This window comes from Berghia stephanieae, chromosome 14 (genome assembly GCF_034508935.2).
Source record: "Berghia stephanieae isolate SIO BIC M18660-M18661 chromosome 14, UCSD_Bste_1.3, whole genome shotgun sequence".
Classification (NCBI taxonomy): domain Eukaryota; kingdom Metazoa; phylum Mollusca; class Gastropoda; order Nudibranchia; family Aeolidiidae; genus Berghia; species Berghia stephanieae.
Genome location: NC_088373.1, coordinates 9,269,442 through 9,291,024, shown reverse-complemented (window position 1 = coordinate 9,291,024; position 21,583 = coordinate 9,269,442). Strand labels below are relative to the sequence as shown.

Below are 21,583 nucleotides of genomic sequence, written 5' to 3'. Positions count from 1 at the left end.
ATGTGTCTTATACAATTATTTGTTATTTATTTTGTTGTTGTTGTGAAAACAAAGTTGAAAGTTGTTTTTTGGAAAAAGCATCTAAAACATATCCCTTTAAAAAAAAAGCGTTTTGACTAATTATCTTGATTTTATAGTAATTTATAAATTATTATATTGAAATATATATCAATTTTAAGACATACACATGTACACGTGTTTTTAAAATTATTTTTTGTTTTATTGACACCAGAGCTAGTTATTTCATAATATTTTTGCCTCAGTTTATGAAAAGGGCCTCTGGGCACATTGGGAATTTATCTACTATATAATTATATCAATGTATCATTTTGTTACGCCAACAGGAAGGCTTAGATTTGGCTGGAGTTCGACTTATTTACCCTTGTCAAGGATTAGTTGAATTGTCATCATCGTCGTCATCAACATCATCATCATCGTCATCACAAAAACAACAACAGCAACCAAACCAGAAACAACACAGCGAGATGGAGCTACTCAACAACATTGGTCCCATCTTTGCCATGGCCCTCCGCGGGACCTTTGCCAGATCCATCTGGCTGGAGTCAGTGGGGCCGTCTGACCCCCAGCTGGCCCGCAGAACGGACCCCAATTCCTTATGTGCCCTCTACGGCGGTGATTCTAGAGATAGCGCCCTCTTGTTTTGTCCAAGAAATCCATCAAGAGTTCAGGTTAGTTTTCCCATTCATTATAAAAACTCTTCATGTTTTACTTTACCTTCCCCTTCTCCTCCTGCTCTTCCTCCTCCTCCCCTTCTTCCTCCTCCTTCCTCCTCCTCCTCCTTCTGACTCCTACTATCCTCCTTTTTCTTCTTCCTCCTGCTTCACTTCTTCCTCCTCCTACTTCCTCTTCCTTCTCATCGTCCTCCTCCTTCTTCTCCTTCCTCTTCTTACTCCTGCTTCTCTTCTTCCTCCTCCTTCTCATCATCCTCCTCATCCTCCTACTCCTCCTCCTCCTCCTTCTGACTCCTACTATCCTCCTTTTTCTTTTTCCTCCTGCTTCTCTTCTTCCTCCTCCTCCTTCCTCTTCCTTCTCATCGTCCTCGTCCTCCTCTTCCTTCTCCTTCCTCTTCTTCCTCCTGCTTCTCCTCCTCCTTCCTCCTCCTCCTCCTTCTTCACTTCCTCTCCCTCCTTCCTCTTTTTCCTCCTCCTCCCCTCCTCATCCTTAGAAAGAAAAGTGGGCACAAAAGTGGAACATAAAACCCGACGATAGGTAGTCCTACTCTCAATGTAATCACTTCATAACTTTGCTTAGTTGACGTTTGTGGCTTCCATACCATCTGAAAAGGGACATACCGGGAAATAAAACTAAATAACTATTTAAAGCCCATATTTTATGTTATAATTTTACTGTCTTTTTTAAAGTGAACAGACCCACTGGTTTGGAGGGCTATTTTAGTTTTGTATAACTTTTATACCACATGCTATGAACGGGACAAGCTATTGAAATAAATCTTTGACACTTTGTATAGATAGTTCGAAGTTGACGTCACTTGGGTCTTTGTTATTGTTTTTTGCCATTTGCGCTTATGAATAATTCTCACTGAACTGTATTAACCAGACTATAAACGATCATGGTTACACACAGTTTTGTGTGTTAGTCCGTTCTACCTCCGGATGGCAACGTTGTGAGCTCCTTAGCCAAGCGTATACTATATATAGCACATGTTCATGTCACGATTTTATACACAGTAATTGACAATTCATGATGTCTTGTTTCAGAGTGAGCTGGCTCGTTGGTTTGGTGGTCACATTACCCAGGGAACCATGTCCGTAGATGTGGGGATTCCCTATCGACCCAAGGACGAGGTCAAGGTCACTCCAAAGAAGGGAAAGAAGGTTTGTTTTACCTCTATCAAAGATCATTAAACACAACTATACTAGGATGAATGCAGGCTTGTCAACAAGTATGAAATAGTGTAATTTTAACAAACAATTTTGTTCAAAATATACCAATATGAGAAAATTTACAAGAAGGTATGAAAAATAACTTATAGCAATAAGTGGCCTCTTCTAATAAAATTGTCAGGTTTTCTTGCATTATGAATGGTACAAGGGCTGGGGAATGATATCTTTGTGTCAACAATACAGGTCTCGAGTTGCCAATTGATATTCAAGCTATCCTGCCCTTCTCTCATCTTATCCATTCCTTAAGTCACGACGTTTATTGGTAAATTCACGGCTCTTGAAGTGAAAAAACAAACAAAAAAACTTGAGCTTTTTTATAGCACAATATCCAATAAACATGCTCAAAGCGCTTTACAAAGATGAAATTATGAATTTTTGTTTGATAATGATGCTTGATGATAATGACAATTGTGACCCCTCGCCTCAAAACGGTATTAAGTCGGGATGATTAAGGGATGGGCGGGTCCTCGATTGTCAAAAATCGAGTAAAATATCGATTTTGAGATTTTTTTATTTTTGAAAAGTTTGAAACCTTTGCTACATGAAAATGTGTTTGTTGAATCTCAGATGGGTCAGTTTAGGTCCAAACTGACCTCTTGAAGTCCAAGGGGTCAGTAAATATAATGTTACAGCCTGGCTTGACAGCGAAAAAGCCATATAAACATTAGGCCAATATGAGCATAAAACATCGATAATAATAGGCAAGTTTGGTATCGATAGTTTTGTCTATTTTTGGTCTATATGAAATGCCCACTGTCAAGGTCTTCGGTCAATCTATATTTAGTCAAGAGCCTTTCCAAAAACCCCTTCTCTAACCCAATTGTGAGGGTTGCCTCGATTGTAGTAAAATCGTGAGTAATTGTTGTGACCTTTGCCTTGCTAGCGCTGTTCTCATTGGCTGTTCGAAATAGTCGATGATAACATGACCTGATACTGCTTTCTGAGTGGTTAGCGGGCGAGTCAAAGTTCATGCTTTGACCTCACCTTCGCATGCGTCGCATGTAAACATTGTTATTCTGTGTGTGATTTTTCTTCTTCCCGGGGACATAAAAGTTTTGTTTTCAACTGCATTTTTCTTCACTTGTGAAAAGTACAGACACGTACGCAACAAGTATGCCTAGAAAGACTCGAAATGTACGACTTGCAAAATCAGCAGCTCGAACAAGATGGGAACAGTAATATTATTGTGAATTTTTATAGTTAGAATTTGTCACTCCTTCGTAACATGAAACAGTATTAATTGTAAACGAATGAGCGAGAGGTTTGTTATGCACTTGAGAATGATAGAGAGAGAGAGAGAGAGAGAGAGAGAGAGAGAGAGAGAGAGAGAGAGAGAGAGAGAGAGAGAGCGCAAAATCCACTAACTGTGCTCAAAACGCTTTACAAAGGGTCCCTGACCGACAGCAACACGTAAAATGTAGAACAAGACATGACGCCTGTTAGGCGATATTACAATTTTTCCGACAGAGACAGCACTGTTGACGGCTAAGTACTCATTTTACACCCGAATACCGTGAGAGAACGGGAGTAAATAGTCTTTTCCAAGGACTCAACTATGCGCTGAACCAGGCTCAAAACTAGGACCTTCCGATCCGAAAGCGAGTGTCATACCACAACCATATAGTCGCTCATAGATTAGATAGATAGATAGATAGATAGAGAGAGAGAGAGAGAGAGAGAGAGAGAGAGAGAGAGAGAGAGAGAGAGAGAGAGAGAGAGAGAGAGAGAGAGAGAGAGAGTGTGTGTGTGAAGCCGAGAAAAGGCAAGGCAGGAACAGGCGGCTGAAGAGAGAGGGCCTGCATATCAAGCAGGGTCATTTTGACGCATGAATGCATGATCTTGTCTGAGTTTCCTGTGCTTGAAACTTTGAATGCGTTTTTCTCTGTTTGTGCTTTTTCTATATATTATTTTGCTACTCTTCCTTTATTTGTAAACATTTTTGCATGATTTTTCGCATGTGCATACAGTATTACTAGCTTCATAAAACTGAGCATTTGTATTTCAGATTTATTTTATAAATTTTGCGTAAATGTGGGTCAAAAGTCCAAAAATGGGTCAATTTTTAATGTTTCAAAATTGATGAACTTTGAAAATCAATAAAAATAATACTATTGTAGATATTAGAAAATCGATGCTTAGCCCAAATGAATGGCTCAAATACTACTTGTGTACCTATTTTCATTTCAATAAGTTGTCATTTGGCGAAGCCTTAGCATTTTGAAAACTACTTCATTATAGGGTATCAAATTTCAAAATGGCGGCGTTACCATGGTAACCAAAAACTGAAATTTAGGTTTTCAATTTTTTTTTCCTCTAATTAGGATGTACACAACCTAAAATTACCACTAAAAGTCAGCTACTTATTACATTTTAGATTTTCGCCTTCAGGACCCGCCCATCCCCTTAAGATGCTGAAAAAATTAAATTTGTAGCCAGAAATATCAGACTTGCGTTGAGTTTATAAACTTTATTGAGAAGAATGAATATCATATTTCAGGTTGCTGAATACCAATAACTCATAATTTTGTCTAGTTTACCTTTAATTTGACTTTTTAGCATCTGGTTCAACTTGACATAATAATTATACCGTTTTGAGACGTTGAGTCACAATTATCTCACTTTAATCCAAGGATTCTTTGAAACATTAAAAATGTTCATTTTGACTAGTTCACAAATCGCAAGTTAAATATTGTAGTCCCTTAGATGTATCACAATTCACCATTAAAATTGTTTTTTTTTAAATATTGAATACTTACATTTAAACATTTTCAAATTATTTTTTTTTCAGTCAAACAACAAGACCTCTGATCAAACGGAGGTCATCCACAGACCCCCAGCTGCTCTGACAGCGACCTCCAAATCAGACGTGTTCATCGTGGTATCCCCGCTTGTACCCCCTAGCTATCTGGGCATTTTGATGGCCACTGGTCAGAGACGAGGCTATCAGGTCAGGGGGATGAAGAGGATACAGTTGACGGCTAAAGTCTCAAACAGTCTGGGTAAGTGTTTAACATGATAATGAAGTTCTTTCCACGTAGAATAATTGGAGACCCCAGTACAAAAAGTTGTTAAGTCACATTTTTATTATTTATAGCCAATGAAGAAGTATTAGAGCAAGCTGAAACTAAAAGGTTACTAATTCGTACAATAAGAAAAAGACAAATGCAGTTTTTTGGGCACCTAAATCGACATAAATGTATTGGACATCTTGCTCTCATATGAAAGATAGAAGGAAAAAAAGAGTAAATGTAGACCAAGAAAAACATATTTGAATAGTTTGAACAGCTGGGTGACAAAGAAAGAAGAGTAATATTAGTTTTTTAAGGTTATCTGATCAGAGAGATGAATGGCGTATCATGATCACCGATGTCTGGCACAGACTTGGTACTTGAAGAAGAAGAAGAATAGCTGATCAGTGATAAACTTTCTTTTGCAAGCCACCCACCACAGGGCTCAGAAATTAATGACCAGAAACGCAGCCAAATTATTACCACATACAAGAGTTAAAGATATTACAGTGTGTTAAATATAGTGTGTTAAATACATTGCATCTGCTGTTTAAAGTTGATGAGAAAAAAAATTGTACACACAAGAAAAGACAAAAGTTTACACATTCATAAAGTTAATAAAGTTCATCCAAACATTCCTTGCATCAGCACTCTCTCACACATGTGTACTTCCTTAGTAATATGAGACTCATTTTCTCTGATACTCTTATCAAGAAAAAAAAAAAGGGAAAAAGCTACATTACATTTGGGGTCCCAGTAGCTCAGTTGGTAGAGCACTAACTTCACATGCAAAGGGATTGACTGGGATCGTACAGGATGAAGTGGAGGTGTTTTTCCGCCAGCCCTCCTCACCCACCCCATGCCTGCTCAGTATTGAGTGTGTAGCTGGGTCTGTTTGATCTGGGCAAAACAATACTCGTAAATGGCTCTTAACTCACATTCTATCACTACACTCTGGTGTAAAAATGAGTCTTTGGTCAGTAACAGCGTTGTCTCGGTTATGGAAAACAAAATTATAATTTCATCTCACAGACGTCATGTCTCATCCTACATGTTTTTATGTTGCTGTTGGCTTAGGACCCCTTGTAAACTGCCTTGAACACATTAAGTAGATATTGTGATTTATACAACAAGCCCAGCTCTATTATTTTTTCTCTCTCTTGTTTACAGGTATACCTCCAGTACAAAGTAGATATTTCTGTCCTGGGGCTCGAACCGAAGACATTGACGTCGACCATCCAGTGGATGCCATTTCCCCGGCCACCGTGTTGTTGTTGAGGAAGGAGAATGCCGCACACAACGCGGCTAGTTTGATTGAGGCATTCATGGTACAGATGACCTTGGCTGGTCTTCTGGGTGAGTTTTATGTTCATGAAGAAGAACAAACAAAAAAAGTACCGTCAACTGGGGTCACTTTGCCTTCAGGGGTGACTTTGTCTCTATAGATTTGGGCAAACTGGATTATACTTAGTTTTGTAACAGTTATTTCTTCTGATGAAAAATCAAGTCCTCTTATGAAGGAAATAACTGCAACAAGCCTGAGAATTCTCAAAATGCTCCAAATCGGTTGAGGCAAAGTCACCCCTGATTTCGGTATATCTGATTGGTGACCTTTGACCTCAAAGTGGTTTTGTGTCAGGGTGATGTAGATGTGAATTGTCATTGATTTTATTTTTTAGTCAGAAGTATGAATCCTGGGTAAATTTTAGATTTTTTGATCTCGGACCTTTTGCTTGTAAAGTAAAATGAGTGCTCTACCTACTGAGCTATGGGGACCCCTTTGGATACCAGATAGCCGGCTTTTTTCTGGAAAACTGGCTTTTTGTCAAGCCAGTATGACTTCTTTCTGGCTTCACGTTTACCAAAGTGATGCTTCAAAGTATTGCTTCATTCATATTTGTTTGTGTATTTGTGCCTCTTCCACACCTTTTCAGATAAGGCTAAGAGTTAGTCAAAAACTCCACTTTATAACTGAACATTTTTTTTTTTTTTGGGGTGTAATTCATCAATTCAAATGTCTTTCGTCGTTAGAATAAGTTACTAATGTTAGTGAGTAATATTGGTGTAAGTAGGGTATGTGTTTGTATGTTCGTGTATGCATGTAAATGTATTTGTGATTGAGTTTGTGTGCATGTGTAAGTGTTTGTTTCTTCATATAATGTATTCTCAAAATTGTCAAAGAATGAATGTCTGAATGGCGGGTGGTTGGATGGGAGCATCACCCTTGAATCGTATACCTATGATGTTCGCATGGGTGTACGATCCGATAGTGATGTCGTTTCTTCTTCTCTTTACTAGCCTATCCTGCTTCTTTGGTTTGTGATTGTATTTTTGACAGGGGATATTTTTTTTTCTGTAAATCTTCTGCCTGTTTGTTCTTGGTTATTTATAATTTAGCTTATGATATCTTTAGGTTATGATTTTGATTTACATTTGTACTATTTTTGTTAGATTGCTTGTTTTTTTGTTTCAGCGGTCTCTCAATTGTGTTGGAAGAGACCTAAAGCAACAAACAAACAAACAAAATGTCTGAATGGCAATTAAATATTGTAAGGCACCGCTGAGCACTTATGTTGAATTTGAGTGCAATATAAATAAGTTATTATTTATTTATTTATTTATTTATTTATTTATATTTAGTCTTCCAGGACTAACACAGTTGGCATCTCTCACCATTGATATTTCATTTCAACCTTGATCACCAGTTCATGTTTATTTCCCTCCCCCCCTCCTCATCACCAGGCTGTGTCCAGATGAGAGTCCACGAACCGTTGAATTCCAAGCATTTGTTCCACGCTGTCACCTACAGCGACGGGCTGATGGCCCTGATGGGCGGCCATTTTGGAAAGGTAATTACTTTCTTCAAGATTATTATTAACCCCTAATTGTAAAGCACTTTGAGCATGTATAGTGGATATTGCGCTATAAAAAAGCTCAATTTTTTAAAAAATTCGCTCACTCTGGACAACATGTGTGATTCCATCTGACAGTTCTGCGATGAAGGGCGTAATAGTTTTTTAAATGACACTCTTGGTTTGTGCGGCTCTGTGGTCTTGTGGTATGACACCCGCTTTCGGATCGGAAGGTCCTGGGTTCGAGCCTCGCGCTCGGCACATAGTCCTTGGAAAAGGCTCTTTACTCACATTCTCTCACCGTACTCAGGTGTAAAATGAGTACCTGGCCGTTAACAGCGTTGTCTTTGTCTGAAAATTGTAATCTCGCCTAACAGGCGTCATGTCCCGTCCTCAATGTTAAATGTTGCTGTTGACCAGGGACCCCTTGTAAAGTGCTTTGAGCACATTTAGTGGATATTGCGCTATATAAAAGCTCAATTAAAAATAATAAATTTTGGTTTAGTAACAAGAAACTGATCTCACATCTTTAATTTCCTTTTTTTCCTTGCTTATATTATCTAATTAAAAATTATTTTTTTTTAATTAAAAAAAAATACATCTAGACACCAGAATTTGACCTTACCCATCTTGCCTTGAGTTCGTCAACAAACCCGACAGTCAGGAAAGATCTGGAACAGGTTGCAGTTGTATTGATTCTAGGTCACGACGCCCTCAAAAAGTCTGGACTTTGTGTTGGTGAGTGATTTACACAGATTGGCACTCATTTACTATTTTATTTATTTAGCAGTTCTTGACACACTAAGATGACCAACATTCCAGTCTCGTAGAGCGAACGCACGCAAACATCTATCTCACAAAACAGTCAAAAGCAAACACTCAGTCATTTTCAGACTATATTAACAATTAAAAAAAACAACAAAAAACTGATGCCCCACCAGGCTTCACCACATCAACAGATTCCACCAGCCATTCGCAAAAACAAACACATACAAATACAGCTGTTTTTTTTTTTCCCTTCAAACAAAAAGCGAATGGAACAAACTATTACATGACAGAATAGACATCACAGACACCCACATCAATTCAACGTATTATCCACACATATATTATGATTTGTAAACATTTGAGTGTGTTCCTCTTAGTGGGGACCTGTGCTTGTGCCTGGATGAGACATTTAGGTGATCTCAAACTAAGTACTTCGTTAGTGTGCTCTTGGAATCTACATCCGTTTCCTATTTTAACCAATTCCCCTTTGCCTTCCCTTTTCTTGGGTGCTTTAATTGTAATTCTATAACTTTTTTACTATCCCATTGTCTTCCTTTTTACTGGCGCTGATATGACCTTTATGTTTTGCAAGTGCTGTAAAACCTTTAAAAACAAACAAGTGATTGAGTCGGTGAATCCTGGGCATTTGTACCCATTTTTCATTTTATCCCTTTTTTGATAACATCTATATTATAAAAGTTATTATTATAATTATAAAAATTATTATTATTATTATTATTATTATTATTATTATTATTATTATTATTATTATTATTATTATTATTATTATTATTATTATTATTATTATTATTTTATTTTATTTTTTTTAAAGTTAAGAATATGTGCAAAGCATAAAGAGGCATGTTTCTTATTTGAACGTTTACTCGTTCACTCGTAAGATGAGACCTTCTTCCTTGATCTGATGGGTTGACACTCGCTTTTGGACTGGAAGGTTAAGAATTCGAATCCTGCTGTGAGTGGCGCATAGTTGAGTCCCCAGAAAAGGCTCTTTACTCTCATTTTCTCATTATACTCGGGTGTAAAATGGTACCTGGTTGTTAACAGCGCTGTCTCTGTCAGAAATAAAATTGTAATATCGCCTAACATGTGCTGTGTCTCGTCCTACATGTAAAGTGTTGCCGTTGGCTAATACCCTTTGTAAAAGCACTTTGAGCACATTTAGTGGATATTGTGCTGTATAACTGCTCATTTTTTTTCCTTTAAGTTTTAAGGCGATGGGTTATAGATAAAGAAAGAATAAATAATTGATTGTTTTTCTTCTCCGTGCAGGCAAAATCCTGAACGTCCTTCCTTACAGTAAGACACCGTTGCAGCCTGTGTTGGCAGATAGGCTGGAGTTGCTGGGAATTAAGTGGGTGGCCTCCCTTTCTATATACCAGGCCAAGGAGTTAACTCCCTTTGAAGTAGGAGACTATAGGTGGCGCCCCAGTGTCAAAATGTTGGAATCGGGTATGTCATTGTTATGTCAAATTTCACTTTCAATTCTTCAGCTCTCAGAGTCATTGCTTTTCTTCAATTGATTTTTTTTATAATAAAGAAATGCAAATATGTATGTATACGCACAATCATAATAATGGTGTTTTGCTCGAGCTGATGTACAAATGTTAGGAGGTCTGATAACCAAATGCAATTATGGGCTTGATTTAACATTGTTGCAATGGAAAATATTTTATATTGCTTTGAGAGTATTTCCATTTACAACAATGGTCCCGTAACAATTTGGGTTATCAGGCCTGCAAATAAGTACACGATGGCTAAAAATCCTTTAACTGAAAATTTTAACGTGTCTTTGTTTTGACCACGTATAGTTAAATCCAATTAAATTCATTTGAAAATGTCACAGATTACAATCGACTGTACGATAATGGTGTGCTCTTGCAATTTACATCCATCCCCTATTTGTACCATTCCCCTTTGTCTTACTTTTCTCATGTGCTTTTAATTGTAAGTCTAGAATTTTCTTTTACTATCCCATTTTCTTACTTTTTACTGGCGTTGAAATAACCTAAATGTGTCGCGAGTGCCGTGAAGTCCTTAAAACCAAAATCAAACATTCCTAATGTCCAAGGTACAACCAGCTGAGAAGGAACTTCTGGCCTGACCCAACCCCATACTCAAAGAAGCTGTACAGCAGTGAGGACGACCTCAGGACCACTGTGGGCTTCATTCACCAGACCGGACTGACCATGTGACGTGACGGGAACGAAGAAGAAGAAGAATAAACAGTTTTTTACTTTTTACTTTTATTTTTCTCAGAGCCAGCCCTGGTGCTTGTGGTGCGTGGAGTCAACATTTTCCAGTCCCTCAAACCGTTACTGGAGGAACAAGAGAAACTGGACTCTGGTGGGAGGGGATTTAGTCAGACGTCTGCCAGTTCGTCTGCTAGTGATAAGGTAATGCGACCATGTGATCTAGTGGTATGACACTCCCATTCGGATCAGAAGGGCCTGAGTTTGAGCCTCGCACAGCGCATAGATGAGTCAGTGGAAAAGGCTCTTTACTCACATTTTCTAACATACTCAGGTGTAAAATGAGTACCTGGCCATTAACAGCGTTGTCTCTGTCGAAAAAAAATTGTAATATCGTTCTACATGTTACATGTTGCTGTTGGTCAGGGACCCCTTGTAAAGCGCTTTGAGCACATTAAGTGGATATCGCGCTATATAAAAGCTCAAGTTTTTAAATCTTCACGAATGCTATTTCTTAGTAATTATACTGGTTTTTTTTAAAGAAGTATTTAAAAAAGTGTGGTATGAATTGGACATGAATTACATGATTTTGATCTATAACTTCTGCCTAAGATTTGTCTTCAAAGTCCGTTTTTTGATTGTCTATAAAGTTTTTTTTAATTTGGTGGCTACAAGATTAACATTTAAACTGTCCACAATTAAAGAGATTGTTTGCTGAAAATAATAGCCAAAACCTGAGCTATTTTATAGCGCAGGTTCCACTAAATGTGCTGAAGGCACTTTATAAGAGATTCCAAGCCAACAGCAACACTTAATGTTAATGATGCTTGAAGCCACCTTTCCAATTTTTTTTTCAGACGAAGACACCGCTGTTACTGGTCAGGTACTCATTTTACACCCGAGTGTGGTGAGAGAATGAGAATTAAGAAGCTTTTTCAAAGGACTCAACTTTGCACCGCTTAAAGCAGGGCTTGAACCAGAGACCTGCTGTTCTGAAGGCAATTGTCATTCCACAAGATCTTAAAGCTACAAAAAGAGAATCTTGATGAAGTTTTGCAATGATGATCCATTGTACTCAACGTGAAATTATTTTCAGGTCTGATAGCCCAAATTGTTATGGGCTCATTGTTGTAATGGAAATACTCTTATAGCTGAGGCTATAATATTTGCATTTCCTTCACAAAATGGCTGACACCTGATTGAGGCTGCATGAGAATGACAAGCTAAGACAAAGCGACATTTAAATTCGGCGCAAAATCCCAATTTAAATATCCCCCTTTGGCCAATTGAATGTTCTGATGAAAGAAATGATATCATTGGTTCAATTTATAGTACTTTTGTAGAAAGTAGGATTGGATTATATTATTATTTTTGCCTTTCAAGACTGGCCGCTTTGTGTGGCCATTGGCCAGTAGAACAGGTTATAGGCGTAGAATCAAAGATAATGTTTTTAGTTTTTGCATGTAAAGGATAGTTGAATAAAACTATCTATGTACATGCTCATTTTTAATACATTTTTTCCAATTTTGAAGAGTAGCAAAATTCTCTAGAATTGAGTGAGTTAAACTGTTTACTCCCCAGGGTGTGAAGAAAATCTCGTACCTGATGTCCCACAACCCCAGCCAGTCGGAAGTCTTCGCTCGTCTCTTCTTCCAGCACCGCGAACTTTACCCCGACCCCTTAGCCAGGAGTTTGCTCCCTTTTATGCCGGAGTTCCGTCTTTACTTTAACGTGCTTGAACAGAGCAGGGAAAATAGGTATTTAGTGAACTTCTTTCTTTTTATTCTCGCAAAAACTTTAAACGTTGATGGAATTAATTTTTTCAAGGAATAAACTTTATTCTGCCAATAGCAGGACTCGAACATTGGACCTATAGGTTACAAGCTAAGCAAGCATTGTATCATTCTACTAGACCATAAAGTCTGAAGCGAGTTATTTTCTCCCGAATTTTGGTGTGTTTAGTAAAAGAGCTGGAAGTGCCTACACATTGCAAGTACTAGCAGTCTTTTTTATTTGTGATACTATTGTGCTAGAAGTAATGAACAAAAATTAATTTGACAACTTGGAAAAATAACAAAATGCCAAACACGGAACATTTTGTCTTGTCCTACACATTCCTGATTGCTAGTGACCCCATGTAAAAGTGCTTTGAGCACATTTAGTGGATATTGTGCTATATAAATACTCCTATTCTAATACTCATCATACTATTTTCAAGGCTTTCATCTCGATTTTTTCAAACAGGAAAGTGAAGAGAGTGTTTTCTCTGAAGCCTCTGGAGGAACTCAATCTGACTCTGGAGAACGTCTTCAAGGAGATGAAACTAGGTCAGCAGCCAATCACCACGAGCTTGCTGGTCAAGCCCATGGCTGTCAAAAAACACCTGGCCAAAATCCTGCGGCGCATTGCCCAAGAAGGATTTAAAGTGGTGGGAATGCGGATGCTGATGCTCGATGGGAAATCGGCCTTGGAATTTATCCCCATGTGTTCTAGAAAAGCTGAGAAGGAGGTAGGATTAAGCAGGGCTGACAATTTTATGCCCAAAAAAGCATATTTTTGTATGCTTTTTCTCTCAGATTACAACATTTTAGTGTAAAAATGTGTTTTTTATCTCTTTCTCTTTCGGATTTTTTATTGTCTCCATTCTTCCTGCAAAATACATTTCAACAATGCACGTTACAAATGAATACAAAAATTTACATTTATAAAACGTATACCACAATGATATCAATAGCAGCGGTGTCTGTAATATCGTATCGAAATCATGAAAATGTAACGGTAAAATTGTAGTGCTTTAACCCATTGCTGGCCGGGCATAATCTGAAAAAATGTCTCTCACAGACCGTACGAGGGGAGATAACTCTTCCAAATGTCATAGTACACTTCATAAAAAAATTAATTGCAAGAATGTGAGGCATGCTAGAAACAAAATAAAAGCTGTTTTGGAAAGAAGAATGAATGGCCTTTAATTTGATGTATTGTTTTTGACTATTGATTCATATTTTGATTTGAAAAAAAAAATGTTAAAGTTGAAAAATATGTAATAATATTAAAACACATGAAACCCATTGTCAATGTCATCAAAATACGCATCCAACTCAACCTCAATGTCTGATTCAGTGTCTGAATGAGTACTATCATCATCACTATCCATGAAAAAACGTTGATCACGCCCGAGAATTGAGGAATTCAAATGCCATTCCAGCAAAAAAAAAAAATAAAGGACGTTACCACAACCGATTTGGTCGTCAAACTTAAAAAAATCACAGCAGACAAACGAATTGAGATAAAAACTATCGGGAAATTTCTAGTTTCACTTTCACTCTTTCTCTACTTTCGTTTTCTAAATAAAAAGAAGTGGTTCTACACTCGTTTTTAGTTTACGGGTTCAAAGATGCTGGGTACCTGGCGTGCAATATCGGGCGATTTGGACTGTTTGAGATGTTTTTTGAGCGGGCGATTACGGGCGATTTGGGCCGCAATGGGTTAACAATGTTTTAAAGCTATCAATAGATTTTGCTTCTCTTATTCTTCTAGGCAGGTCATTCCACACGAGGGGCCCAGTGTGGGTAAAGGAACAGCCGCCGTAAAATTTATAATTATAACTATTTCTAAGAGTAAGCTTCGTTTTATCAGTTGAAGATCATTAATTCCTATTTGGTACATATATTTCTAACATGCTTTTATTGTCGTCAGGTGCTTCATCATTTAGGCTTTTGAAACAAAAAAAGAGCAATCTTAAAAATGATTCTTTCCTTGACATTGTCTACCGTTTCAGGAAAGTCATGTGTTGGAGAAGCACGTCGAATCTCTAATGTCCGGTCCCTGTTTGGCTCTGGCCCTTCAACAACACAACGCCATCAAACGGCTGAGCGATCTGATTGGTCCAGAGGAACCGATGAGTGCCAGGAGACAAAGCCAGTTTCTGTGGAGGGGAGAGTTCGGCAGTGACATTTACAACAATGCTTTCTATTGTAAGTTTTGTGCAATAGTCATGAATTCTAACAATTGAGTGAATGCACTAGCTACCAAATTCAGTCCCTGGGTGGGGTTCCTTACCTCCCATAGTGAGCAGGGAGGCACTTACTGTGTCTTTTATCCCCCTCTATTTATTTTCCAACATACTTTCTATCTTTGTCTTGGAATGAGATTACTTGGTTTTGTCCAGGCCCTGGCTGGATACCCTCGCTGGGAGGGAAACAGTCAAATGTTAAGTTAAGAGTTTTGGGAGATGATATTTTTTTTCCTTGTAAATCATCTCTCTGTTATGCACTGTATTGTTTTGTTTACATATCATATATTATGATTTGTAAACATTTGAGTGTATCCCTCTTAGTTGGGACCTGCGCTTGTGTCTGGATGAGACTTTTAGGTGATCTCAAACTAAGTACTTTGATAGTGTGCTCTTGGAATCTACATGTTTCCTATTTGAACCAATTCCCCTCTCTCTTCCCTTTTCATGATGATGTTGATGATGGTGATCCACATGGGACTGGTATCTTACTGTTATAGAAAAATAGTCCCATAGAACAATGACCCATGGAGCTGTGGAGTTTATCCCTGTTTCTGTGGTATTAAATGGGCAGTGGTAATTGCATGGTACCCTATGGATAGACACTAGTTTATTGCAAAGTACTTTCTGCCAGGTCTAACAGACCCAGCTACCCAATCAATGCTTGGTTGACAGTAGGTTCAGAAAAAGAAAAAAGAAAACTCGACTGCACCTGGAATCAATATCGGTCCCTTTGCTACTGAGTTGAGTGCCTCATTGCCTTAGCTATCGGTGACCCCCAAATGACAGGGAGAGTAATTCCAAATTTGATCAAGTTTTATATATGTTATATTGGATTTCCAGGTTCTCCATACTATGTGGACGCCATTCGAGACATCAAGACTTTTTTCCCTGATGGTCTTTGCTGTGAGGACACGCCAGTCTTACGATATGAACAGGTCGGTAATGTTTTCTTTTTGATTTTGTTGTATTTTTATTGGTTCCTTGAGGGCTTCAAGCTTTGTTAAGATATGGGTTAAGGCGCCATATATAACCCTGTATTATTATTATTATATTATTATTATTATTATTATTATTATTTATTATTATTATTATTATTATTATTATATTATTATTTTTTAAAAATTATTATTATTAAAACTATGGTACTCTATTTTTCATCGTTATATTTGGCCCACTTTTTCATTGTATATATATTTGGCGCGTCATAATTTCCAGTTCTTCCTCTAAATATTAACTGACAAAAAAAAAACCAAAAAAAAAAAACAAACAAAAAAAAACTGACAAATTTATTTTAGATATCCATCAAAGAAGTATCACCCCCCCCCCCCCCCCCCCCCCCCTTTGAAATGAAGAAAAAAAGAAAGATAAATAAATAATCAACAGTCTCTCTTGGTAATGGTTGGCATGGCGGCGGGCATCATCCAAAACTTGGAATTTTTATTTCTAATTGATGTCTGTTGTTATTCTATTCAGATAATGGCCCCATCAGAGGACAGCATTGTATCCCCTCAACCAATGAGGTCCATTCAACTGTCGTTGACCGCCAAACACTCGGACGGTGAGGTCAAAACCAACTCAACTCTTGAAGGTTTGTTTTATGTACTACTACTGTTACTACTACTACTACTACTACTACTACTACTACTACTACTACTACTACTACTACTACTACTACTACTACTACTACTACTACTCCTCCTCCTACTACTACTACTTCTACTACTACTTCTACTAGTACTGCTATCAGTAATACTACCAGTACTACTACTACTATCAGTACTACTACTACTACTACTACTACTACTACTACTACTACTACTACTATTACTACTACCACCACCACCACCACTACTACTTTTTAATGAAGGTGGAAAAAAACGTTATTAGTGCAATGGATTTAAATTTACTCATTTCTTTTATTGTTACTAGCGAAGAACCTGCATTATTTGCGGAGAAATAAAAGTTACTACGAAGAGGCATTCATCAATATTACTTATTATACTTATTCTGTATTGTGTTTAATAAACATAGATCCAGACAAATCTCTTTTGAGTTCCTGGGTTATAGAATTACACTTAATTTAAGAAAGGTTTTGGCAAATTACTCATATATCAATCTGTAAAAAATAGTTTTATCATTTGTAGATTTGCTGGTAATTCTGTGCTCCATGATAAAAATTTAACATTAGCTTTACGGAACATTGTTGATCACCAAATCTAATTTTTACAAAATAATAGATAGATTATTGTTACTTGATAATATCAAGAGAGGTTTAAAATTACATCATTTAAACATTTCTTTTTTTTTGTTTGCTGTGGATGAGATTATTATTAATTGAGAGTATCAAGAGATATTTAAGATTACGGCATCAATTTTTGATGCGGATTTGCTAGAATTGTGTGGAATCAATTGTACTTGCAGATTTTCTTAGTATTGATTTAAGGCAATAGAATTAGATAGCCTGAAATGAAAAAAAGGTTTGCACGTTACTCCTATATCAGTCTGTAAAATACAGTTTTATAATTTTTAGATTTGCCAGTAATTCTCAGCTTGATGATAAAAATTTAACATTGTTTTGTTTTGTTTAAAGGGTTTTGTGTGACTATGTGGTCTAGTGGTATGACACTCGCTTTCGGATCGGAAGGCCCTGGGTTCGAGCCTCGTGCTCGGCGCATAGTTGAGCCCTTGGAAAAGGCTCTTTACTCACATTCTCTCACCATACTCCGGTGTAAAATGAGTACCTGGCCGTTAACAGCGGTCTCTTTGTCCGAAAAATTGTAATATCGCCTAACAGGCGTCATGTCCCGTCCTACATGTTGTCCTACATGTTAAATGTTGCTGTTGATCAGGGACCCCTTGTCAAGTGCTTTGAGCACATTTAGTGGATATTGCGCTATATAAAGCTCAATTTTTACTATTATTTTATTTTTTTTTACGTTGTTTGTAACGCATTTAGGTCATTTCAGCCCCAGTGAAAAGAAAGAAAATTTAACATTGGCAGTAAGGAACAATGTTGATCCCCAACCCTGTTTTCCTTTTTAAAATTAAAAAAAAAGAAGAATAGATTGTTTTAGTAAATAAATAATTTATTTATTTTCTGTTCATTTTTATTTTTTATTTTGTCAGATGTTCATTCCCTGCTGCTTAGATTGTTTTAGTAAATAAATAATTTATTTATTTTCTGTTCACTTTTATTTTTTATTTTGTCAGATGTTCATTCCCTGCTGCTTAGATTGTTTTAGTGAATAAATAATTTATTTATTTTCTGTTCACTTTTATTATTATTTTTTTTTGGTCAGATGTTCATTCCCTGCTGCTTAGATTGTTTTAGTAAATAAATAATTTATTTATTTTCTGTTCACTTTTATTTTTTTTTTGGTCAGATGTTCATTCCCTGCTGCTGCAGACGAATTGTCTGATTCTCTCGCCTCCCCTGATGAAATGGAAATCCCAGAGCCAGCATTCGGCCGCTAGTGTGGACATCATCAATACTCTTTTGTCCTTGGGGTAGGCAGGCTCACGTCTGTAGTTGTACATTCGAATTATTATTTATATTATATTATGATTTATATTATCTTAAGTTGCTTAATACTTAATAATCATCAATACTCTTTTGTCCTTGGGGTCTGCAGCTCACGTCTATAGTTGTACATTCACATTATCATTTATATTATATTATGATTTATATTATCTTAAGTTGCTATACCTAATATTGTCATCTTTTGTTGATGTTAAATTTAATTCATATCACTTTTCTATCAACACTTACTTATCTTACTGCAATATGTATTGTTTTATATCACTGTAAAGCGCATAGAGCCTGTGATAACGGGGTGAAGCGTTATATAAATGCCTATTGTTTTTATTATTATTATTATTATTATTATTATTATTATTATTATTATTGTTAATATTATTATTATTATTATTATATTATTATTATTATTATTATTATTATTATTATTATTATATTATTATATTATTATTATTATTATTATTATTATTATTATTATTATTATTATTAAAAAATTCCTTTTTTTATTAATTTTTTTTTTATTACTTACTTACAGATTTGAACCTGTGGCTTTACGGTTGGTGTGGCTGACACAGAGACAAGCCGAGTGTCTTTTGTCTCATCTAGGGAGTGGAAGTTTCAAACAGGTTGGTGGTTTCTTCAGTCTGATGTAACAAATAAATGTAAAAAGTAGTCCTTCAGAGCCATTGGGCCCATGGAGCTGGAGTTTAACCCGGTTTCTATAGCGTGAAAAGGACAATAGCAATTGCTTGCTACCTGTTGGATATGACGCTAGTTTTATTGCAGAGTACTTTCCACCAAATTTAACAGACTCAACTACCCATTTACAGTTACTGCTGGGTGGATAGGGGGGGGTCGACTGCACCCTGTTTGTGTGTATGTGTGTGTGTGTGAGAGAGAGAGAGAGAGAGAGAGAGAGAGAGAGAGAGAGAGAGAGAGAGAGAGAGAGAGAGAGGTTGTTTTACTAGTTTGACATCTAGATTCCTAGAGATACTTTATATGAAAAGGGTAGTTTTTCGTATTATTCCACTCCTCTCCCTAAATAGTAACGCGTAATGATACACTAATAAATTACAATAATAATTTGTGATGTCAGATTATCAAACGTTAAATTTCACTAAAATTAGATTTTTTGAAAAAAGAAGCATCATTTTACTCAGAGATGACCAAATCAAAATGGATTGAGGGGTAGAATAAATGATTTCTTGCACTCTTGCACTTAGAAATCGAACTTTGTTCCCCGACGCGCTCTCGCAAGCTCGTGCAGCGGTTGGAAACACGTCCAGAATTCCAAAAAGCAAGTGCGTAAGAATCGTATATTCATTCATTTGTTGTTACTTGTGTTGTTTTATTTGTTTGCATGAAATAAATCACTGATTCTAATGACCAGGTGTCCATGTTGTGTCGAGGTCCTTGTTTGATTCTGGCAGTGGAGCGAGACAACGCTGTTTTGAGTTTCGAGTCCATCCTTCAACAGTAAGTTATACATCAGCTTGTTATTTTATCAACATAAATGCCTGCTCCACTCACTTTTCTGAATGAATTAAAATTCACCCCTATTACCCTATCATACTCAATGTCTCAATCGTTTTTATGTTACACGTTTGCGTTGAGAATAGTGGCTATTAAGCTTAAATGCTGGCCAACTAACTTCGCATAATTTATGTGTGTTGAACCCGTGACCTCAAGAAGTCGAGGAGAATGGCTCAAGATAGACATAGAGTTTCAAACGACTTTTGTGGGGGTTCGTGGATAGCTCATAATATGGTAGAGTCACGATCTCCCATCCAGATGGTGTTGTCATCCCAGTAAGGTTGCGGGTTATAGCCCCCATCATTGCCGCGTAGTTTTTATTCTCTGTTGTCTTCTGGCACTTTCCTACTCACTTCATTTCTCACTTACTTACTTACTTATTTAGTTTCTTACTTCCTTGCATATTTACTTATTGACTTGCTTTCAGGCCCTCTCTAGAATAACTAGACATACAACGAAATCACACAGTCAAAGAAAAACCCACTCAAAAAACACCAATCTGCAAATTTAAATATTTTCAAGTATTCATTTGCAACCCACATTACCAAAGACTGGAATGCTCTTTCCAAATCATGTGGTAGTCATTATCTCATTCATCTGTGGTGTTTCATTCATCCTGTTTTGTTGATAAAGGGGAAACCCGAAATGTTCATTTATCTATTTTGTAATTAAATTGAAGCTTACATTCAATTTCACATTATTATTTATTACTTAACAGAAACAGTACAGTAGTATAGTGTATGTCTTAGTTGCCATAGTTTATAATAATATATTTTTTGGACAGCGATTTGTCATAACAGAAACAGTACAGAAATATAGTGTATATTTTAATTCCCATAGTTTAGACTATATTTTTTGGACAGCGATTTGTCTTAACAGAAACAGTACAGTAGTATAGTGTATGTTTTAGTTGCCATAGTTTATACTATATTTTTTGGACAATGATTTGTCTCTACAGAAACAGTACAGTGGGATAGTGTATGTTTTAGTTGCCATAGTTTATACTATATTTTTTGGACAATGATTTGTCTCTACAGAAACAGTACAGTGGTATAGTGTATGTTTTAGTTGCCATAGTTTATACTTTATTATTGATCGGACAACGATTTGTCTCTACAGAAACAGTCAGAGCAGTAAACAGATGGAGGAATATGGCGACTTGATATTTAGAGGTAGTACCATCAAGCAGGTGAGTTTGTCTGTTTGTCTGTTTGTCTGTCTGTCTGTCTGTTTCTCTCTCTCTCCCTCTCTCTCTCTCTCTCTCTCTCCCCTCTCTCTCCCTCCCCCTCCTCTCTCTCTCTCTCTCCTCTCCTCTCTCTCTCTCTCTCTCTCTCTCCTCTCTCTGCGCATCACCCTATCTCTCTATCTCCCTCTATCAGCGATGTTATCCCCCCCCCCTCTCTCTCTCTCTCTCTCTCTCCCACCCATTCTCTGTCCCTCCCCTCTCTCTTTCTGTCTTTCGTTCTTTTTTTTCTCCTCCCTCTCTTTCCCTTTCCATCTATCTATCATCGTCATCATCATCACCATTACAAATCACGGCGTGTTTCCCGCCTTGCTATGAATCGTGTTTTTTTAAAGGAAAGATAACTCCCGATAATCAAAATTTGGAATGTAATAATTTGAATTACCTCCCATTACACGCAAGACTACATCTGTTTACATAATTGTTCTTCCAATCTTTGGCATAAAAGGTTTGTTGTTATTTTTTTTCTCCCCAGTTTATTTTAGTTTATTTTC

At 36.9% G+C, this 21,583-nt stretch overlaps 1 protein-coding gene across 1 annotated transcript in view; it reads left to right on the top strand.

Moving 5' to 3' along the window:
• The window catches only part of LOC144959386 (dynein axonemal assembly factor 8-like), an 83,061-nt gene that overhangs the window by 19,801 nt on the left and 41,677 nt on the right, over positions 1–21,583 (top strand). The window contains exons 17-33 of the mRNA XM_078891959.1: positions 345–689; positions 1,740–1,856; positions 4,714–4,924; positions 6,104–6,289; positions 7,676–7,782; positions 8,391–8,523; positions 9,844–10,023; positions 10,831–10,967; positions 12,345–12,520; positions 13,008–13,272; positions 14,542–14,737; positions 15,619–15,713; positions 16,252–16,366; positions 18,162–18,285; positions 18,849–18,939; positions 19,704–19,789; positions 20,966–21,035. Coding sequence (XP_078748085.1) covers positions 345–689; positions 1,740–1,856; positions 4,714–4,924; positions 6,104–6,289; positions 7,676–7,782; positions 8,391–8,523; positions 9,844–10,023; positions 10,831–10,967; positions 12,345–12,520; positions 13,008–13,272; positions 14,542–14,737; positions 15,619–15,713; positions 16,252–16,366; positions 18,162–18,285; positions 18,849–18,939; positions 19,704–19,789; positions 20,966–21,035 — 2,634 coding nt within the window. The remainder of the gene's footprint in view (positions 1–344; positions 690–1,739; positions 1,857–4,713; positions 4,925–6,103; positions 6,290–7,675; positions 7,783–8,390; positions 8,524–9,843; positions 10,024–10,830; positions 10,968–12,344; positions 12,521–13,007; positions 13,273–14,541; positions 14,738–15,618; positions 15,714–16,251; positions 16,367–18,161; positions 18,286–18,848; positions 18,940–19,703; positions 19,790–20,965; positions 21,036–21,583) is intronic.